Source organism: Carettochelys insculpta, chromosome 8 (assembly GCF_033958435.1).
Source record: "Carettochelys insculpta isolate YL-2023 chromosome 8, ASM3395843v1, whole genome shotgun sequence".
In the NCBI taxonomy this organism is placed as follows: Eukaryota; Metazoa; Chordata; order Testudines; family Carettochelyidae; genus Carettochelys; species Carettochelys insculpta.
In genome coordinates, this window is record NC_134144.1 from 29,680,631 (window position 1) to 29,698,186 (window position 17,556).

A 17,556-nucleotide genomic window follows, 5' to 3' on the forward strand; every position below is an offset into this window, starting at 1 on the left:
GCCTCTAATTTTGTGGGGGATCTTTTTAGTTGTTTATCTGCCATATATTTTAATATGCCTGTTACTATATGGTGTCTAGGCCCTCAGGAGTCCCATGTTTTTTATGCTCTCTGTCAGGGTACTTTCCTTCTGCTGAATTCTGGTTGCAGCATATCTTCATGATCCAGCTTTTTCAGGCTTTCCATCCTTTAGAACTAGATATACTCCCAAGTGTTTGTGGCATCATCTCTGTGTCACTAGGTATATAGTGCACCCCAGTTATACTTTGAAATTTTGCTTCTAGAAATTCTTGATGAAGGTGATAGTGACTCAGAAACAGATCAAGATGCTGGAAGCAGTGAAGAGGATGAAGAAGAGGGTGAAGAGGATGAAGGTAGGAGTGTGATTAAATATATTTGCTATCAATCTCTTTTGTGATAGATCAGGAAGATACAATAACAGTGTGATTTACTGTCTGAAGAAATTGACAAAGTGTGCAGTCAACTTAAAAATTACATTTGTTTTAAATGTATTTTACTGTTACAAGGTTAAATGTGCTTATTCTTCTTTTTTCAATTTGTTGACTTTGACAGCATTTTTCATATATTCAGTTTCACTTTTGTCCATCCACTGACCCTGCAAGAGAGTGTTTTACCAATTAACAGCAGGGACTAAAACTGAAGAGGTGGGAGGAAGAAGGCAAGGGGCCAGTGAAAAAGAAATGGGAGTAGGGAGGAATTTGTGGTTTTGTATGTTGGTGTTGGTTGCATGCCCAAAAGAACCCTATAAATGCAAAACAGGGGAGAAAGGGGAGAGAAAAATTATAATTTTTCTAAAGGAGTTAAGAATAGTTCAGAACTGTTCTCTCTGTGAGGTCAGTTTCAAAATCCAAGGCCACATCTACATGGCCTGGGTCATCAGCTCCACTGCCGGCAGAGCTATGCTAAGCAAGTTTCCAAATATTGCAAATGGTTTTCATTTGCATACCCATGTGGCTAATTAGCATAACCACACAACATTTTGCCCTTGGCAGAGGGGTCTGCTGGCAGGAGAGAGGCCTCCAGGCATAAGGGACGGGGGTAGGGGGCGCGCAGTTAGACATCAGAGGCACAGCTACGTGACCTCTTTCCTGCCGGCAGACCACTCTGCCGGGAGTGAAATCTCACACAGTTAAACTAGTTAGCCACATGAGTTCCAGAAACCTGCCTAGCGTAGCTCCGCTGGTAGCGGAGCTGGTGACCTGGGCTGTAGATGTGGCCCAAGTTTGCAATTACCTTTCAGCTGATTTTTTTTTTAAAGGCGTTTCAAGGCAGTATAATATATTGTATGGACTACTGTTACGAGTTATTTGCCCCCAAAGAAAAAGTGATACAGGTGTCTGCACTTTGTAGAAAGGCTTATATAATTACTGAGATGGATGAGAATAAGTTTGAATGTTCACTTTTCTAGGTTAGCAAAAACTAGAAGGAAAAGTTCTACTCTGCTTTAGAGTAGTGGGAATCAGTTTTTTCACTACTGTAGAGAAAAATAAACTCAGAAATTTACTTGTGTAGCAGGCTGAGGAAAAAGTTGGTGATTCACAGAAGCTGGTTGTCACTTGTGCTGCTTATTTGAAAACTCCCATATGAAGTAGGATGTTAATTTCCTGCAGAGCAGCTGTTTAAATATTTTAGTCAGTTTAATTCTGTTCTGGTGCATGACATCAAATGTCCTTTGGTGGGCCACTATGGGCCAGATCCAGCCATCATTAATGGAAAGATTCCTGTTTATGTCCTTAGGAGCCAGCCCTGGAGCTGAACAGCCATAATTGTGTACGAAGTTTTATTTTTTATTAAACTGTGAAGAAAATGTTTCAAGTCAGTCTAGAATTTTGTAATTCCTGTTCTTCTTCGAGTGTCCCCGTGGGTGCTCCACATTAGGTGTTGGGCTCGCCCGGCGCCGCAGATCGGATCTTCCAAGCAGTTGCTGCCGCACCGCGCATGCGCCGGTGCATGCTGCTCCTTTGCACGCTCCTGGCCACGTGCGCGATCCGGTCCCCGCCAGTTCCTCTTAACCGCCGTCGGCTGCAGACGGAATCCGACTAGGCTACGGCCAAGTTAGCGTATTCAATGGTTTTTAGCTGTTTTCTTTAAAGTTTTCAAGTTCTTAGTCTATTGTTAAGTTAGCCAGTTGTTTTTTTGGTTTTTTTTTTTTTTGAAAATAACAAGAAACAACAAGCGGGACGGAATTCAGTCCGGTCCTAGTAACAAGCGGAGCACCGGAGGCCAGGAGCCTAGGGCCATTAGCCCTCCTGCCGCGGCAGGCTATCTGAGAGGGGGAAAACAGCACAGAGAAGGTGCTAAGTACCCCATTAACAACTAAAAGACTCACCAACAATGTCCTCTTCAGGATTCAAGAAATGTGAGTCTTGCCGAGAGGCAATGCCAGCGTCTGATTGGCACAGTCACTGTATAAGGTGCCTTGGGGAGTCCCATGTCACGCAGAAATGCTCCTTCTGTGCAAAATTAACAGCCAGAGCAAGGAAGGACAGGGAGATGCAGCTTAAAATGCTGCTATTCGACAAGGCCCTCCAGCCAGACATGCCGGAGCAGCCGCAGCAGGAGGGACCGTCCGGGGCCCATAAAAGGAAAGTTTTCTCCCTCACCCCATCAGCGCAAAAACGGAGAAAAGTCTCCCTAACCCGATGTCTGCCGGCAGCAACAGTGAGCAGGACGGGAGGAGCACACAGCCCCCAGCCGCAGCAACAGCTGATCGGCAGCGGCATGGAGAGCCACGTGGAGGCGGCTCAGCCTCCGATGATCAAACAGCCGCCCCGCACCGCAGGCAGCGCGGCGGCTAACCAAGCGCCGGTACCGCCGGCACTGCAGGCAGCAGCACCGACCCCCGGGGAACCGGCGGTGCAGAGCGTGCAGGCACGCAGCCTGCAGGCACCGGAGGACACCACCCGCGCGGCACCGCCCAAGAGCGTGCCGAGCATGGCGCAGACGGGGCCGAGATCCCCTGCACGTCAGGGGGCGGAGCCACCCCCTCAGGGGAGGGGGAAAGCTGCACAGAAAACAAGGCACCGGAGCCCCTCTCCAGACAGGGCTACAGAGTTGCTTTCTCTCAGCCCTCCACTCATGCTGCGGACTCCAACTAGAAGGCAGGGGTCCCCCCAGCCTACCCGGAGCCCCCGTCTCCATTTTTACAACCAGCCTCGCCCTGGCTGGGACCACCCTCACCCTTCTTGGGGTTTGAGCCTCTGGAGTACTATCACAAGTCGCTCTCTCCAGTGTCCCATGTCTCTCAACGATCTCGCTCCCCCAGACGCAGGGGGTACGCACCAAGGGAGTGGTCCAGGTCACCTTCCCAAGAACAGTGCCCATGCTGCCATGGTCGTCCCTATCACGCGGCCACCGGCATTCTACCAGGGAAAGATTCCCACAGACGGTCCCGTATCCCCAAGGGCAATCGCGAATGGGGACAGAGACTCAAGTATCTCAGGGGGAACTGGTTATGGAACCCCGAGATTTTCCCTCGCAAGCTTCCAGCGAGTGGACGTACCATCGCCAACAAGAACTGGAAGGGTCCAGAGAGGCGTATCCTAGTGGTTCCTCGCTCTCCTCCCCGGACGAGGCTACGGCCCCGGGGGACGTCCATCCTCCGGACGATCTCAAACAGTTTCAAGAGCTGTTTAAAAGGGTGGCCTTCACGCAAGGCATCCAGATAGCAGAGGTGCAAGAGAAACACCATAAGCTCCTCAAAAATCTGAGACCTCCGGCCTCCTCCAAAATAGCAATACCGCTTGACGAAGCAATCTTGGAGTCCGCCACTACGATATGGCAGATCCCTGCGACTATTCTGCCTGTCCACAAGAGAGCGGACAAGAAATACTTCGTGCCGGCGAAGGGCATGGAGTTCCTGTTCAGCCACCCACAACCAAATTCCTTGGTGGTAGAGTCGTCACAACAAAGATCAAAGACATCTCAATTCAAGACAGGGGGAACAGACAAAGATGCCAAGAAGCTAGAGCTGTTCGGCAGAAAGGTCTACTCCTCCTCCACACTACTGTTGCGAATGGCAAATTACGCAGCACGTCTAGCGAACCACAATTTTGACAACTACACTAGGTTAACCTCCCTCATGGACTCACTTGCAGAGGACAAGAAACCGGTGGTCAAGGCCATCGTGCAAGAAGGCTACGCGGCCTCGAGGACGGGAGTTCAGATCGCCTTGGATGTTGCGGACACAGCAGCATGCTCCACAGCTACGGCAGTGGTGATGCGAAGGGAGTCCTGGCTCCAGACTTCGGGTATACCGAGGGATCTGCAGGCAAAGATCGTCGATCTTCCCTTCGACATGCAGAAGCTGTTTGCTGAATCAACTGACCCGGTCCTTCATTCCAGTAAAGATTCAAGAGCCACGCTTAGGACCCTGGGGATTTACACCCCTCCATACAGAAAGAAAAAGTACTACCCTCAACAAAGACGGTACCAGTACCAGCCACAGCGTCCCCAGTACCACGGGGGTTACGAGCAAGGGCAACATCAACAGCACCAGCAGTACAGAACTCCCAGGCGACGTTCCCAACAGAGCCGTGCATCCTCGGGGCAGGGCCAAAGGCCACAAGTTTGACACACAGATCCAGGGCTGCGCCATCACTACCATCGCACAAGGTCATCCGAAGCGGTTATTCCACCATCACCTCCGACCATTCTACGACCAGTGGCAAAGGATCACCACAGACAAATGGGTGCTGGAGATCATAGCCACAGGGTACACCATCCCCTTCCAGTCGCTCCCACTGCCACTACCTCCACCCAGGCCCCACCTCCAGGAGGCCTCCCACGTAGCGAGGCTCAAGCAGGAGGTAGACCATCTCATGCTCATAGGGGCAGTGGAAAGAGTGCCGGAGCAACTGCAAGGGAAAGGGTTCTACTCGAGGTACTTCCTCACGGAGAAAAAGACAGGAGGCTGGAGGCCTATCTTAGATCTTCGAGGCCTCAACCGGTACCTGCGCAAGCAACGCTTTTGGATGATCACAATCGCCTCCATCCTTACGGCACTGGACGATGGAGATTGGTTCGCAGCCCTCGACTTACAAGACGCGTATTTTCACATAACGGTCCGTCTGGCTCACCGACGATTCCTCCGGTTCATGGTAGGCAAAGAACATTTTCAATACAACGTCCTACCATTTGGCCTCTCCTCGGCCCCCAGAGTCTTCACCAAGACCTTGGCAGTGGCATCAGCCTACCTGCACAGACAGAGGGTATTTATATTTCCGTATCTGGACGACTGCCTACTCAAAGGGGCCTCGAAGGAATAGGTACTACGCATGATACGCGTCGCAGCAGGCACATTCTCTTCGCTCGGCCTGGTTATCAATCTGGCAAAATCAAAGATAGACCCCCACACAGGACATAGAGTTCATAGGGGCACGCATAAATTCTATTACAGCGAGAGTGTATCTACCAGAGACACGCTTTCGGGCCATCATCTCCCTCGTGCAAGTCATCACCTTCAGCCCTACGGTGCCGGTTCTGACGTGCTTACAGCTGCTGGGCCACATGGCAGCAGCGACGTTCATAGTACAGAACGCCAGGTTACACATGCGCAGCATGCAGCACTGGCTGGTGAGCGTATACAAACCGGCAGCACACAACGTTCACAGGGTGGTGTCGCCCACGACAGAGGTGCGCAAATCCCTGCAATGGTGGGTAAACCCCAAGAACATGCTAACAGGGGTACCCTTCCACCAACCACAAATATCGGTTTTTCTTACTACAGATGCCTCCCACATAGGGTGGGGAGCATACATGGGCAAAGAGGTGACGCAAGGACTGTGGTCCTCCACGGAACAGTCACTGCACATAAATATACTGGAGCTTAGAGCAGTGTTCAATGCCTGCAGACACTTTCGAGACCATATACAAGGCAAAGTAGTCGGGATCAGCACAGACAATACCTCCACCATGTTTTATATAAATCGGCAAGGAGGAGCTCGGTCCCGTGCCTTATGTGCGGAAGCAGTCCGGTTGTGGAACTGGTGCATCGCCAACAATATAACCTTGAAAGCCTCATACTTACCAGGCACTCACAATGTGAAGGCAGACCAGCTGAGCAGGCGTTTCACACTCACGCATGAGTGGCAGATCCGTCCCGATCTGCTACGACCGATTTTTCATGCATGCGGCTTTCCCCAGATAGACCTGTTTGCCACTCAACACAACAAGAAATGCCCACGATTCTGCTCCAGGGCAGGACTGGGACGGGGGTCCCTGGGGGATGCATTCGCGATCTCCTGGAGGGGCCCCCTGCTTTACGCTTTTCCTCCCACAGTGCTGATCCACAAAGTCTTGCAGAAAGCCAGGAGGGAAGGAGCCTGAATGATCCTGATAGTCCCAACGTGGGATCGACAGCAATGGTTCCCCCTACTCCTGCGCATGTCGGACCATCCACCGATGCCCCTTCCGGTGGCGCTGGATCTGCTCCTGCAAGCCCAGGGGTCCATAGTGCATCCGCACCCCCAAGGCCTGCGACTACAAGCGTGGTTAATTCATGGCTCAGCTCCCTAGAGAGCACATGTACGGAGGAAGTGCAACAAGTCCTAGAAAGTAGCAGGAGGACTTCCACCAGGAAGACCTACAAGCAGAAATGGACTCGCTTCACGGCATGGTGTTCTACCAAACAGCTAGCCCCCCTTTCGGTGCCTATACCTGTAATATTAGAGTATTTACTGGACCTCAAGAGAGGAGGACTCTCACTATCCTCGTTAAAGGTCCACCTTGCCGCCATTTTGGCGTTCAGACACGAAGAGGAAGGGCACACGGTGTTCGCCCATCCCATGGTTACCAGGTTCCTCAAAGGGTTGGTAAACCTATACCCCCCTCGGAAACCGCTTCCACCTTCGTGGAACTTGGACCTGGTGCTTAATGCGCTAACGGGACCACCATTCGAGCCTTTAGCCATGGTTTCCCTCCGCCTCCTTACGATAAAGACGACCTTCCTTCTCGCAATCACGTCAGCTCGCAGGGTGAGCGAGCTTGCGGCAGTTATGGCAACGCTACCCTGCACTGTCTTTTCCAAGGAGGCGGTGACTCTACGGCTGCATCCAGCCTTTTTTCCTCAGTTTTCTTCTGAGTTTCATATTAACGAACCTATTGTTTTACCCTCGTTTTACCCAAAGCCTCATAACTCTAACGAAGAGGCGCGCCTACACCTCCTGGACGTGGGGAGGGCGCTGGCCTTCTATATAGACAGGACCAAGCCCATCCGGAAAACGGATAGACTCCTGGTCTCTCTCGCTCCCAAATCGAAAGGAGAAGGTCTCTCTTCGCAGAGAATCTCGAAGCACATCGTATCCTGCATAAAAATGTGCTACGAACTCAAGAAGACTTCTTTACTGGCCCCGCCCAGGGCTCACTCCACTAGGGCGGTGGCGGCATCAACAGCCTTTTTCAAGGGCGTTGCACTAAAGGACATTTGCAGAGCGGTGACCTGGTCATCCTATGACACCTTCGCCAAGCACTGCGCCCTTCACAGGGTGTTCCAAGAGGATACCCAGCTCTCGACAGCGGTCCTCTTGGGGACAAGCTGTACATGATCCAGTTACCCATCTCCTATCTTGGGTTACTGCTGGGTAGTCACCTAATGTGGAGCACCCACGGGGACGCTTGAAGAAGAAAGAAAGGTTACTCACCGTAATAACGGTGGTTCTTCGAGATGTGTCCCCGTGGGTGCTCTACTACCCGCCCATCCTCCCCGCTTCGGATCTCTGTTTAGTGTTTTGCAGGAGCATCCGAGGCGGTTGGTCAAGGAATTGGCGGGGACCGGATCGCGCACGTGGCCAGGAGCGCGCAAGGGAGCGGTGCGCACTGGCGCATGCGCGGTCCGGCAGAAACTGCTTGGAAGATCCGATCTGCGGCGCCGGGCGAGCCCGACACCTAATGTGGAGCACCCACGGGGACACATCTCGAAGAACCACCCTTACTACGGTGAGTAACCTTTCTTTCCAGTTTTAAGATGGCTAAATGTCAGCCTACATGCAAAAGGAGAACTTAGCCCCAGGTCATAAGCAGATGCCTGCCCACAAAGGTAATGGTATTCTGCACAGGCATAAGGTTCTGCTCTTTGCAAAATCAGAACCTTAATGCATATGTCATTGAAAATTGTGAATAACTTGTGAATTTGATTTTTTTTTTAAGTTGTTATCCCACATCATGTTAGATGCTGAGGTTTTGTAAAAGTTTACAGTACCTAACAAATGTTACTAGACATACGTCACTAGACGTATTTATACACAGTTTTAGGTAGTGGGTTGAAGACTTTCTGAATGTGCACATATCTACTTTCTTAGAGTGTGTGTTTCAATTTCTAAATATCCAATTTATTTCTTTTCAAGGACAAAAAGTGACTATCCACGACAAAACAGAAATTAACTTAGTCTCCTTTCGTCGTACAATTTATCTTGCTATTCAGTCAAGGTAAAGTTCAATATAATTTATGCTGAAAAGTGTGGTCTTCTGTAAAAATTAATCCATTTATATTGACTCTATTGCATAAAGAGTTGTTTAATAGCTTTGTTGTTACCTTACAGTCTTATGAACAAACTGAAGAGATGTTTTAAGGGGTCCAGAGGCAAGGAAGTCTGCTGAATGGGGGCTCTAATTTCTGGTTCTAAACTAAATTCTTTGTACATGACAGAGCTGTAAAAGCAGCACACTGCTTTTGTCTCTGAGGAGACTGAAAGTAAGGAGTGGTATGAAATTATAATGCATGATGTTGAGGGCAGCCAGGGGCTTTGAGGACCCCACCTGGGAAGGCTTATTTTTAACATGGGTATTTTTCTGGTTAGTGGGCAGCAGTAGTTAGTGGCGGGGGGAAGCTTAAGTGTCGAGAATGATGAAGAAATGCATAGGTAATAAGATAAAAATATATAACTTCACTATGTAAATCCATTTTATGCCCACACTTTGAATAGCACCTGCAGCTCTGGTCATCCCATCTCAAAACCAGATACTAGAACTGAAAAAAGTAGAGAGGAAGGCAACGAAAATGATTCAGATGGTATGGAACAACAAAATGATATGGGAAAACATCCATGTGGGGGAGGGATTAGAAAGGCTGCTGCCTTTCAGCTTTGAGAAGAGACCACTCTAGACAGCAGTCTATAAAATCATGAATGGTTGTGGAGAAAGTGAATAAGGAAGTGGAGTTTACTTGTTCAGACATCACTAAGCAGAGAGCACCCACTATAATAAAACAGGCAGCATTTTTAAAGCAAACATAAGGAAGTGCTATGTCACACAAGAGTCAGCCTGTGGAACTTGTAGTCATGGGGAATTGTGACCGCCAAGAGTATAATTGGGCTCAAAAAAGAATGAGAAGTTCAAGGAGGATAGGTCCATCCTTAGCTGCTAGCCAGGATGATCGGGAGTGCAGTCCAATGCTCTGGATGTTACTAAACACCTACTGTCAGAAGCTGAGACTGGATGACAGGGTGCATTTCTCAAAGTAATCATGATCTGTTTACTATCTCTGAAGCATGGCTATCGGCCGTTGTTGGAAGACAGGATTTTTGGCTAGATGAATGAGAATATCCATTCTTATGTTATTGATTTAGACAAGATAGACAAATTTATTAAGCAAATGCTTGCAAAGAAGTTTAAAGAAAGTTTCTGGGGACAGATTTTTGCGTTGGGGTGAAGGTGGGTATGCATTTTATATTACGTTAGTGGGGGACTGCTGCAGAGTGTGCGGGTTGCCTTCCTCTATGCCACACTACACTGTGTACTCCATGGGGATGACCCACACATACCATAAGCCCACATCACCCAGAATACAACTTGTGCCCCATATATGGCTAGTGAGAAATATATATAAATTCTGGTAGGAGGTGGGAGGAAAGGGCAGGGGGGAGTTACAGCAGGTGGTTTGCTCAAAAGCCCATAGTGTGTAAAGGAGAGTGTAGTGCCCTGGATTTATGCAAGTAGATGTTTATAGTAATCCATCATATGTGCGTCAGTGAGTGTGGTTTCCCTAAACAGAAGGAATACTGATTTTATTAGCTCAACCTAAGTTATTAAGAGACGATATAGTACATTAGGTTGAATACTTCTAAAATGTTACACTAGATCATGCTTGTGTTTTGTGGAGCACTGGTACAGTTAGGGCAGATGGGGGTAAAGGAAAATAGTACTTTTCCAGATCCTAAGCACAAAATAAGCTTACCATGTGACAGCTAATTGTGTAGTTATGCAAAATATGGTAGTGTGTTGCTTGACTCCCATTCGTTGTTTCTTGAATGTGCCATGAGCTCTGTTAGACTCCTTAGTCTTGGTTTTTTTTCGTGAGGGTTAAAAAATAAGTGTTAATATTTACCAGATGCTTGCCTCTTGTGGTACCAAAATGAGTGATCACTCTCAGTAAATTGTACAGAGGTGTAATCTCTCTCTTCTTTTATACTCAAGGAGTGAAATACGTAAATGTTCATATTTAATTTATTGCTGAGCAACTAACTTAACACCTTATGGGGATGAATGGAGAAAGTTCATACCTTTCAGAGCTGTTGTATCAAGATGACTTCAGACTCTTCTCAGGCCTTGTCTACTATACACACTTTGACAAAAGTCTGCAAAGCTGCAAAATTGACAACATAGCTGGTTCTGGCGCTACACTTCTGCCTGGTCTTGTCACCAAGCTGGGCTGGCACCCAGACTCTTGACTTGAGCTATTGCCTGGATTCTCCTGATGCCTCCTGGGATTCCAGCTTCCTGTTGGGAGTGCAGCACTTGAAGTCTGGTAGATTGTTGGTCTCCCCATCAGAGGCAAGAAGGCCATGAGTGACTCCCTCCCCCTCTCCCCAACTCCCATCTGGGCACAGGAAGACAAGAAGGCCCAGGGGAGGAGAGGCAGCTGGACTCCCAGCAGGGAGCTGTGTGGAGTTGAGAGGCTTGGCTTTTGTCTCCCACATTGTCACTTTTTCCCCTCCTGAGGATGCATATCACTGTCAGAAAGAGGGTAGGGTGGACATAAGCCATGGCCATAACTAATGTGGTGACTGTAACATACATCAACTTATTGTAGTGTAGATGTAGCATCATCATCAATAACCATGGGCTCAGCTCCTGCTGGTGTCTGATGCCTCTCTCACTATTTCCTTCCATCTTTCCCTATCCAGCGCAGAGTGGCTTAGTTTCTGTAGACTAGCTCCACACCAGTCTACTACATCATCTATCCATTCTCCCGGGGTTGGCGGGAGTGGGGTGGGGGGGGTCCTTCTCTCTTATTCAAACCATCCATTACACTGAATACTAGGGTCTTGATTTTTCGTTCGTCGTTCATTCTGCAAATATGTCCAAATAGTTGCAGCTTCCGTTTTATAACCTTCTGTAGCAGATTCTCTTTTGGCTGTATCTTCCTATATAATTCCTCATTGGTGACCTTCTGCATCCATCCTATTCTTAGAATCTTTCTATAACAACTCCTTTCGAATGCCAATATTCTTCTTTTCAAATCTTTTGTTATCACCCATGTCTCACATCCATACAACATGCTGCTGAATACACACATTTTTGAGATGCCCAGCTTTGTTCTTAAGTTAATTGCTTTGCTTTTCCAGATATTATCCATCACCTTCAAACTTGCTCTTTCTTTCGCTATTCTGGTCGCTATTTCCTTCTTACAGTCTAGATCATACGTTATGTTGCTCCCCAGATATGTGAACTTCTCTACATTTTCTAGTTCAATATCATCAACACCTATCTTCCTTCCTATTTCCTTATCTCCAAATACCATTGGTTTTGTTTTATCGATGTTCATAATCAGTCCGTACCACTTCCCTTCTTAGTTTAACACCCATGCTGTTTTCTCTAGCTTCTCCTCATCTTCCTCAATTATAACTATATCATCCGCGAACCTCAAGTTGTTAATGCTTTTCCCGTGCACAGATATCCCTTCTACCTCCTTCCTTGATCTTGTCCATTGGTCTTTCCAGATGTGCAATGAAGATACTTGGCAATATTGGATCTCCTTGTGTTGTACCTCTATTTGCTTTAAACCAACTTCCCAACTCCCCGCGTGTTCTCACCGCTGCCTCCGCATTATCACTGATATCTTTCAACAACCGTATCAGTCTGCTATCCACTCCGTATGACTCCAACACTGCTTAAGTCACTTTCTGATCTATACTGTCAAATGCCTTTTGAAAATCAATGAAGCAAGTGGTCCTGCCATTGGGGCAGGGAGCTGGACTCGATGGCCTCTCGAGGTCCCTTCCAGTCCTAGTGTTCCATGATTCTATGTTTTTGTTCTTTCGTCGAGCTTTCTCTGCTATCAGACTTAGTGCCAATATCTGCTGTATGGTACTTTTATCTTTTCTGAACCCTGCTTGCTCATCTGCTATATGTTCTTCTATGTGCAGTCTTAATCTCTCAGTCAGTATCATCATCAGCACCTTACCTAGATGACTCGTTAGGGCAATCGTTCTGTAGTTTTTGATCTCCAGTGTACTTCCTTTTTTGGGTATTGTCACAAGCACAGATCTTGTCCATTTCTTAGGTGCCTTCCCTTCTTTCCATGCTATATTATGTAGTCGGTGTATTTCCTAATCATGCTTTCTCCGCCGTATTTGATCATCTCTCCCATGATCTTATCATTTCCAGGGCTCTTGTTGTTCTTTAGTCATTTCACTGCTTTTTCTACTTCCTCTTTCAAAATATTGGTCTCACTCTCAGTGCTCGGGGGAGATATCTCTTTCAGTTATTCAATCAGTCTCTCTGAGACACTCGGGTCCAACTGTGTTTTGTGTAGATTTGTGCAGCGATGGACAAGATATTGCACCAGTCTTTTCCTGATTAATGAGCACTTCTTCATTCTCATCTTTGATTGCCATCTGCCTCGATTGGCATTTCCTATTAATATTCCTAATAGTCTTATATACCTCCCTGGTCTTACATTCACCATAATACCTCTCAATATCTTCACATTGCTCCTCTAACCATTTCTCCTTATCCTTTCTGGCTGCTTTCCTTACCTCATTGCATTTCATCCTACATTGCTGTTCTGCCATCTCAGAAACATCTCTTCTGATCTTCAGTGCTCTTTTCTCTTGAACCAACTTGAGTGTCTTCTGGGTAATCCACTTCTTATTGATCTTTTCTTCTGGAACAGTCTGCTCAGTTGCCTCTTCTATAGCGATGGCTATCTCTGTGACTCTCTCTTATCTAGGTTTTATGTTGGGCATATCTTTACTCCAGGGAATATCAACCCTGCCAAGGTTTATCTCCCAGAGTTTGATGTAGCACACCTGATGGGGTTCACTAAATCAAACTCTCAGGGTGCCCTCATCAGTGCTGGTTCTCCTGCCCCTTGTGAGAAATAGTTGAGGGGAGCATTTGCTCTTAACAACCTCCTGCAGTAGAGATGGCACAGAAGCTCGAATTAAAGTATCTTGCCTCCCAACAACATATTTAATGTAGCTAGAGTTGTGTATCTTAGTTTGACCTTCCCCTTTAGTATAGACCTGGTCTGTGTTGATGTTTTTAGAATTTCCTCACAACATCTACCACCATAACAGCATAACGTAACAGAATTTTTTAAGTGAAAATGGAGATTGTAGCGATCAAGATAGCAACTTCAGAAGAGTATATGGTCATGGGTACAGAGGTTACTTACTCATATTTTACAGGAGTGAGTTCATACTAATATTTGTTATTGGATTTTGTTTGTTTTCATTTAGTATGATGTAATATCAGTGACTCATAAATGGAGTTATCTTGTTTTTAGTCTGTCTGCAGGTTTATTGGCTTTGACTTCACTTCCAGATATAAAATTGTTAAATAACAGAATGCTGTTTAAAAATATTTTTGTTTAACCTTGAGAAGTTTTTAAGGAAAGGCATTAAAGACTTGATGCTTTTGATGAACAATTTAAGTGTGGTGGAAAGAGAATTTATTCAGTTGTCTTTGAAATGCCATCATGGTCTTGATTTAGACTGCTTTTCTCCTATTGTTTCATTTGTCACCATACTTATTTCCTCAATCACCCTTATGTTTGGAAGGAGTTGAAACTTAGCATTTGCTAGGATATTTTTAATAGTAACAAGTTGACTTATATAATACTTTTGTAAAACATAAACACTTTGGTTTGTATGCTTAACACCACTGATATCAACATAGTTCTGTAAATGTTTTTAGTGTAATTTATACTGCAAGGGGAATACAAAACTGTTTTTTTGTCTTTGCAGCTTAGACTTTGAAGAATGTGCTCACAAATTGCTAAAGATGGACTTTCCTGACAGCCAAACCGTAAGCCTTGCTTTTCATTCCATTTCTGTTTCTTGAGGATGGGGCAAGGGCAGGTATATAATATGATCATTAGCATTTTGACAAAATTAATATTTACATGGTATATGCACTTACAATGGAATCACGTTATTAATAAAATGGAAGTCATGCTATTTGCCACAGATGACAAAACTACTACGATAGAACAGCTTCAATTTAGAGGCTAGAAAAATGTCTCTGAAGGAAGATTTTTGTACATTTATGGATACCTTTTGACTTTCTGTTCAGCTAGAAATTGACCAAATCTGCTTCAAAAGTTAGAATTGCACTTTGTTTTTATGGGGATGCCTTAAAAAAGGTTTGTGCTACTTTCACAGACTGACTTGAACAATTTGTGCTATATGCTACAATTATCTCCAAGTATAGCTGTTTTGGTGTAAGCTTGTGGATCATTTGTTTGAAGATACAGATTAAACTTCTCTAGTCCGGCACCCTCAGGACTTGATATGTGCCGAAAGAGAGAATTTGCCAAACTACAGGAGGTCGGTATTGTCTAGCAGCATGACCAATGTGTCCACTGCTTACTGGGCTCTTAGATGTTTAGGGGTAAATTAAAGCTAAATAACAGCAAAGAAAACTGAAAGCTAGGATTGATAGCTACATACAAACTTTATGGGACCCCCGGAAACTTTGCCTTGGTAAGTGGGCGTTCAGCTAATTAAAATTGCACTGGACCATGGATGTTGCCGAATTAGAAAGTGCCGAATTAGAGAGGTTCAACCTGAAGTACATATAAAATCCATTTGACTGCCATGTTTTCTGAAAAGGAAATTGCTGTTTTACTATAACTTAAACCAGTTCCTGAAGCAGTCTTCAGGATCGAAATAGCCATGTCATTTCTAACACAAGTATTTAGTCAATGGTGAGATTGAATATCAATGCATAAAAGAGGAACAAAATCACAATTCAGATACATAGGATAGTGCTCACTTGTCTGTTGATTGACAGTTTTTTATTTAAAACAAAATATGATCCAGAGGCTCAAGAAGTTCATTTTTTTATCAATGCAACAATAGTGCAGGTGAAGTCAATATGATGTAGACATCTTTTGTCTTGCCAAAGGGAACAGTTGACACCCTTTTGGGAACTGTCAAGAAGTATTATAATTACAGTGAATTTTGACTTTTTACTATATTTTTCTTATTAAGGTTATTTGCAGATAAATAGGGGACTTCAGACACTGGGGGATGTGGTTATGTATTTCCCTTTCTGAAGCTCTGAGTCAGGGGTGGGGAAACTTTTTTGGGTTGAGGCCCACTGACCCACAGAGAAATCAGTCGGGGCCACAAAGTTGAGAAGCGAAAAAAAAAGTGAAATCTGGGCAATGGGGGACCCTAACCTCCACACGTCACTGCTGCTGCTCCCTCCCTCTTCCTGGGGGAATGGGAGCATGGAGAGGTGCTCCCTAGAGAGGCTTTTCTCCCCATCTCTTCCGGACCCACTCTTCTGTTGCTCTGATTGGCCATGTTACTCTATAGCTTCAGAAGTAACAAGCAGTGCTGTAGCACCATAATGACTAACAGATTTACTAACAAACCCTTTAAGGTGCTACAGGAGTGCTTGTTGTTTGAAAAAGTACTTGAGAAAGTGTAAACCTAAGTATATTATCTCTAAATTTCCTAACTCCAAATCTGGAACTCCGCAGCCATCACAAGTTCTATTATAGCTCCTGTCATTTGGCTGTTTGAAAAGTTATGTGGAAAAGCAGTGTATATGTCAAAGGAGAAGCACATTAGACACAACATAAATGCATGTTTTTTAGGTATGGGTCTGTCAGTCTCTCTCTATTGCATAGCAATATGTCCCTCTTTATTCCCTCACCAGGGAATTTCTCAACTTCAGAGAGTCATTTGCTTTGAAACAAATAATAAGTTGCTGGAGTTGGAGGGGTTTTGCAAATCTCTCCATAGCTCAGGAAGCAGGAAAGGGCTGTGCTAGGCGTTGATATGTCTCTGAGCTGTGGTTAAAGTGCTGTCTCATTCCATGGCTGCCTAGGACACTCCCTAGCTGCTCAGAGCTGGATTCTGATCCCAGTTACAGTGTGTGAATCCTAAGTAACTTCAGTGGGTTGACACTGGTGTAACTTAGAGCAGAATCTGGCCTTATGCTTTTTGGGGCAAAGTTATGTGAAACTGGGTGTGAACTTTGTATGGCTGGCTGTGATCCTGACAGGGAGAGTGGACCTCAGCTGTCTGCCTGTTCGGAAGCCGACACTGAGTGGTGTTTATTGGGCATTGTTATAATTAACTTGACACGCTTTTTCTCTTGCAAAATAAAGAGCTTCATACTGCTAAGGTGACTGGCTGTCAAGATTTTATCTGACAGTCCCAATAGTTACATCTTTGTCTTACATATGTGCCTGCTTATTGATGATGATGTGCCCATTGCTGCCCCACTGCCCCCATCGAGATGTTTCACGTTTGCTCTCTGGTCACCCTAAGTTAGCCACTTTTGTATGCTATTTGTGCATTAGTGTGTAAAAATCTTTGAGCTATATGGTATATAAATTGTCTTTAAAATTCACTATCTTTTTTTTTAAAGCAAATGATGGATTTAAAATGCAGACTGCTGGTGACATAGGCATTATCAGAAGTATTGTTATGAGCAAAGAAACTGTTGACGTAACCTTTAAAGCTATAATTGAAGTTAAAATTGCTATGTGAACTTGTCACATCTCTCTAAAAATTAATTAAATCATTTCAAAGTTTGTTAATTTTTAATCTAGAAGACAGTTACTCTAGACCTAACCTCAACTTGTTTTGATAACGCTAGCAAGAATGTCTTTGTGGATAAATCTATTTCATGCATATGGTTATTCAAGATACTCTCCTAGAAATCATTGTAATATTTAATTAAAATGTTAAAATATTTAATTATTATAAACCACAAGGGATATCAATGTTGTAATTGCATTTAATATGAGGGAAGAGTAATTGGTTTTGCAAGTTGGGTTGACTTCATTAGCAATGGCATCAGCACTTTGCCCTATTTTATTGTTTGAAAACTGATTACAGCATTACTGTAAAACAGGAGGGTAATATAAAAAAGTTTAATATGCATTTTAATATATCAAACTAACACCATGTGACTATATTGAAAAGAATAGCCTTAACCGGATTTGTACATTTATCTTTCATATAATACTTGCTGAATGTTACTTTGTTTTTCTCCTGTTTAACAAAAAATAGATGCCTCCTTTAATATAATTTTGTTTGTTTTGTTGCTTGGTTCACCTATATAATAGGTGAAA

The 17,556-nt window shown here is 45.1% G+C and overlaps 1 protein-coding gene across 2 annotated transcripts in view; it reads left to right on the forward strand.

Annotated features, from left to right (window-relative positions):
- The window catches only part of CWC22 (CWC22 spliceosome associated protein), a 73,489-nt gene that overhangs the window by 37,458 nt on the left and 18,475 nt on the right, over positions 1-17,556 (forward strand). For both annotated transcript variants that reach the window (XM_075000839.1, XM_075000840.1), the window contains exons 12-14: positions 284-373; positions 8,363-8,444; positions 14,207-14,267. In XM_075000839.1, coding sequence (XP_074856940.1) covers positions 284-373; positions 8,363-8,444; positions 14,207-14,267 — 233 coding nt within the window. The remainder of the gene's footprint in view (positions 1-283; positions 374-8,362; positions 8,445-14,206; positions 14,268-17,556) is intronic.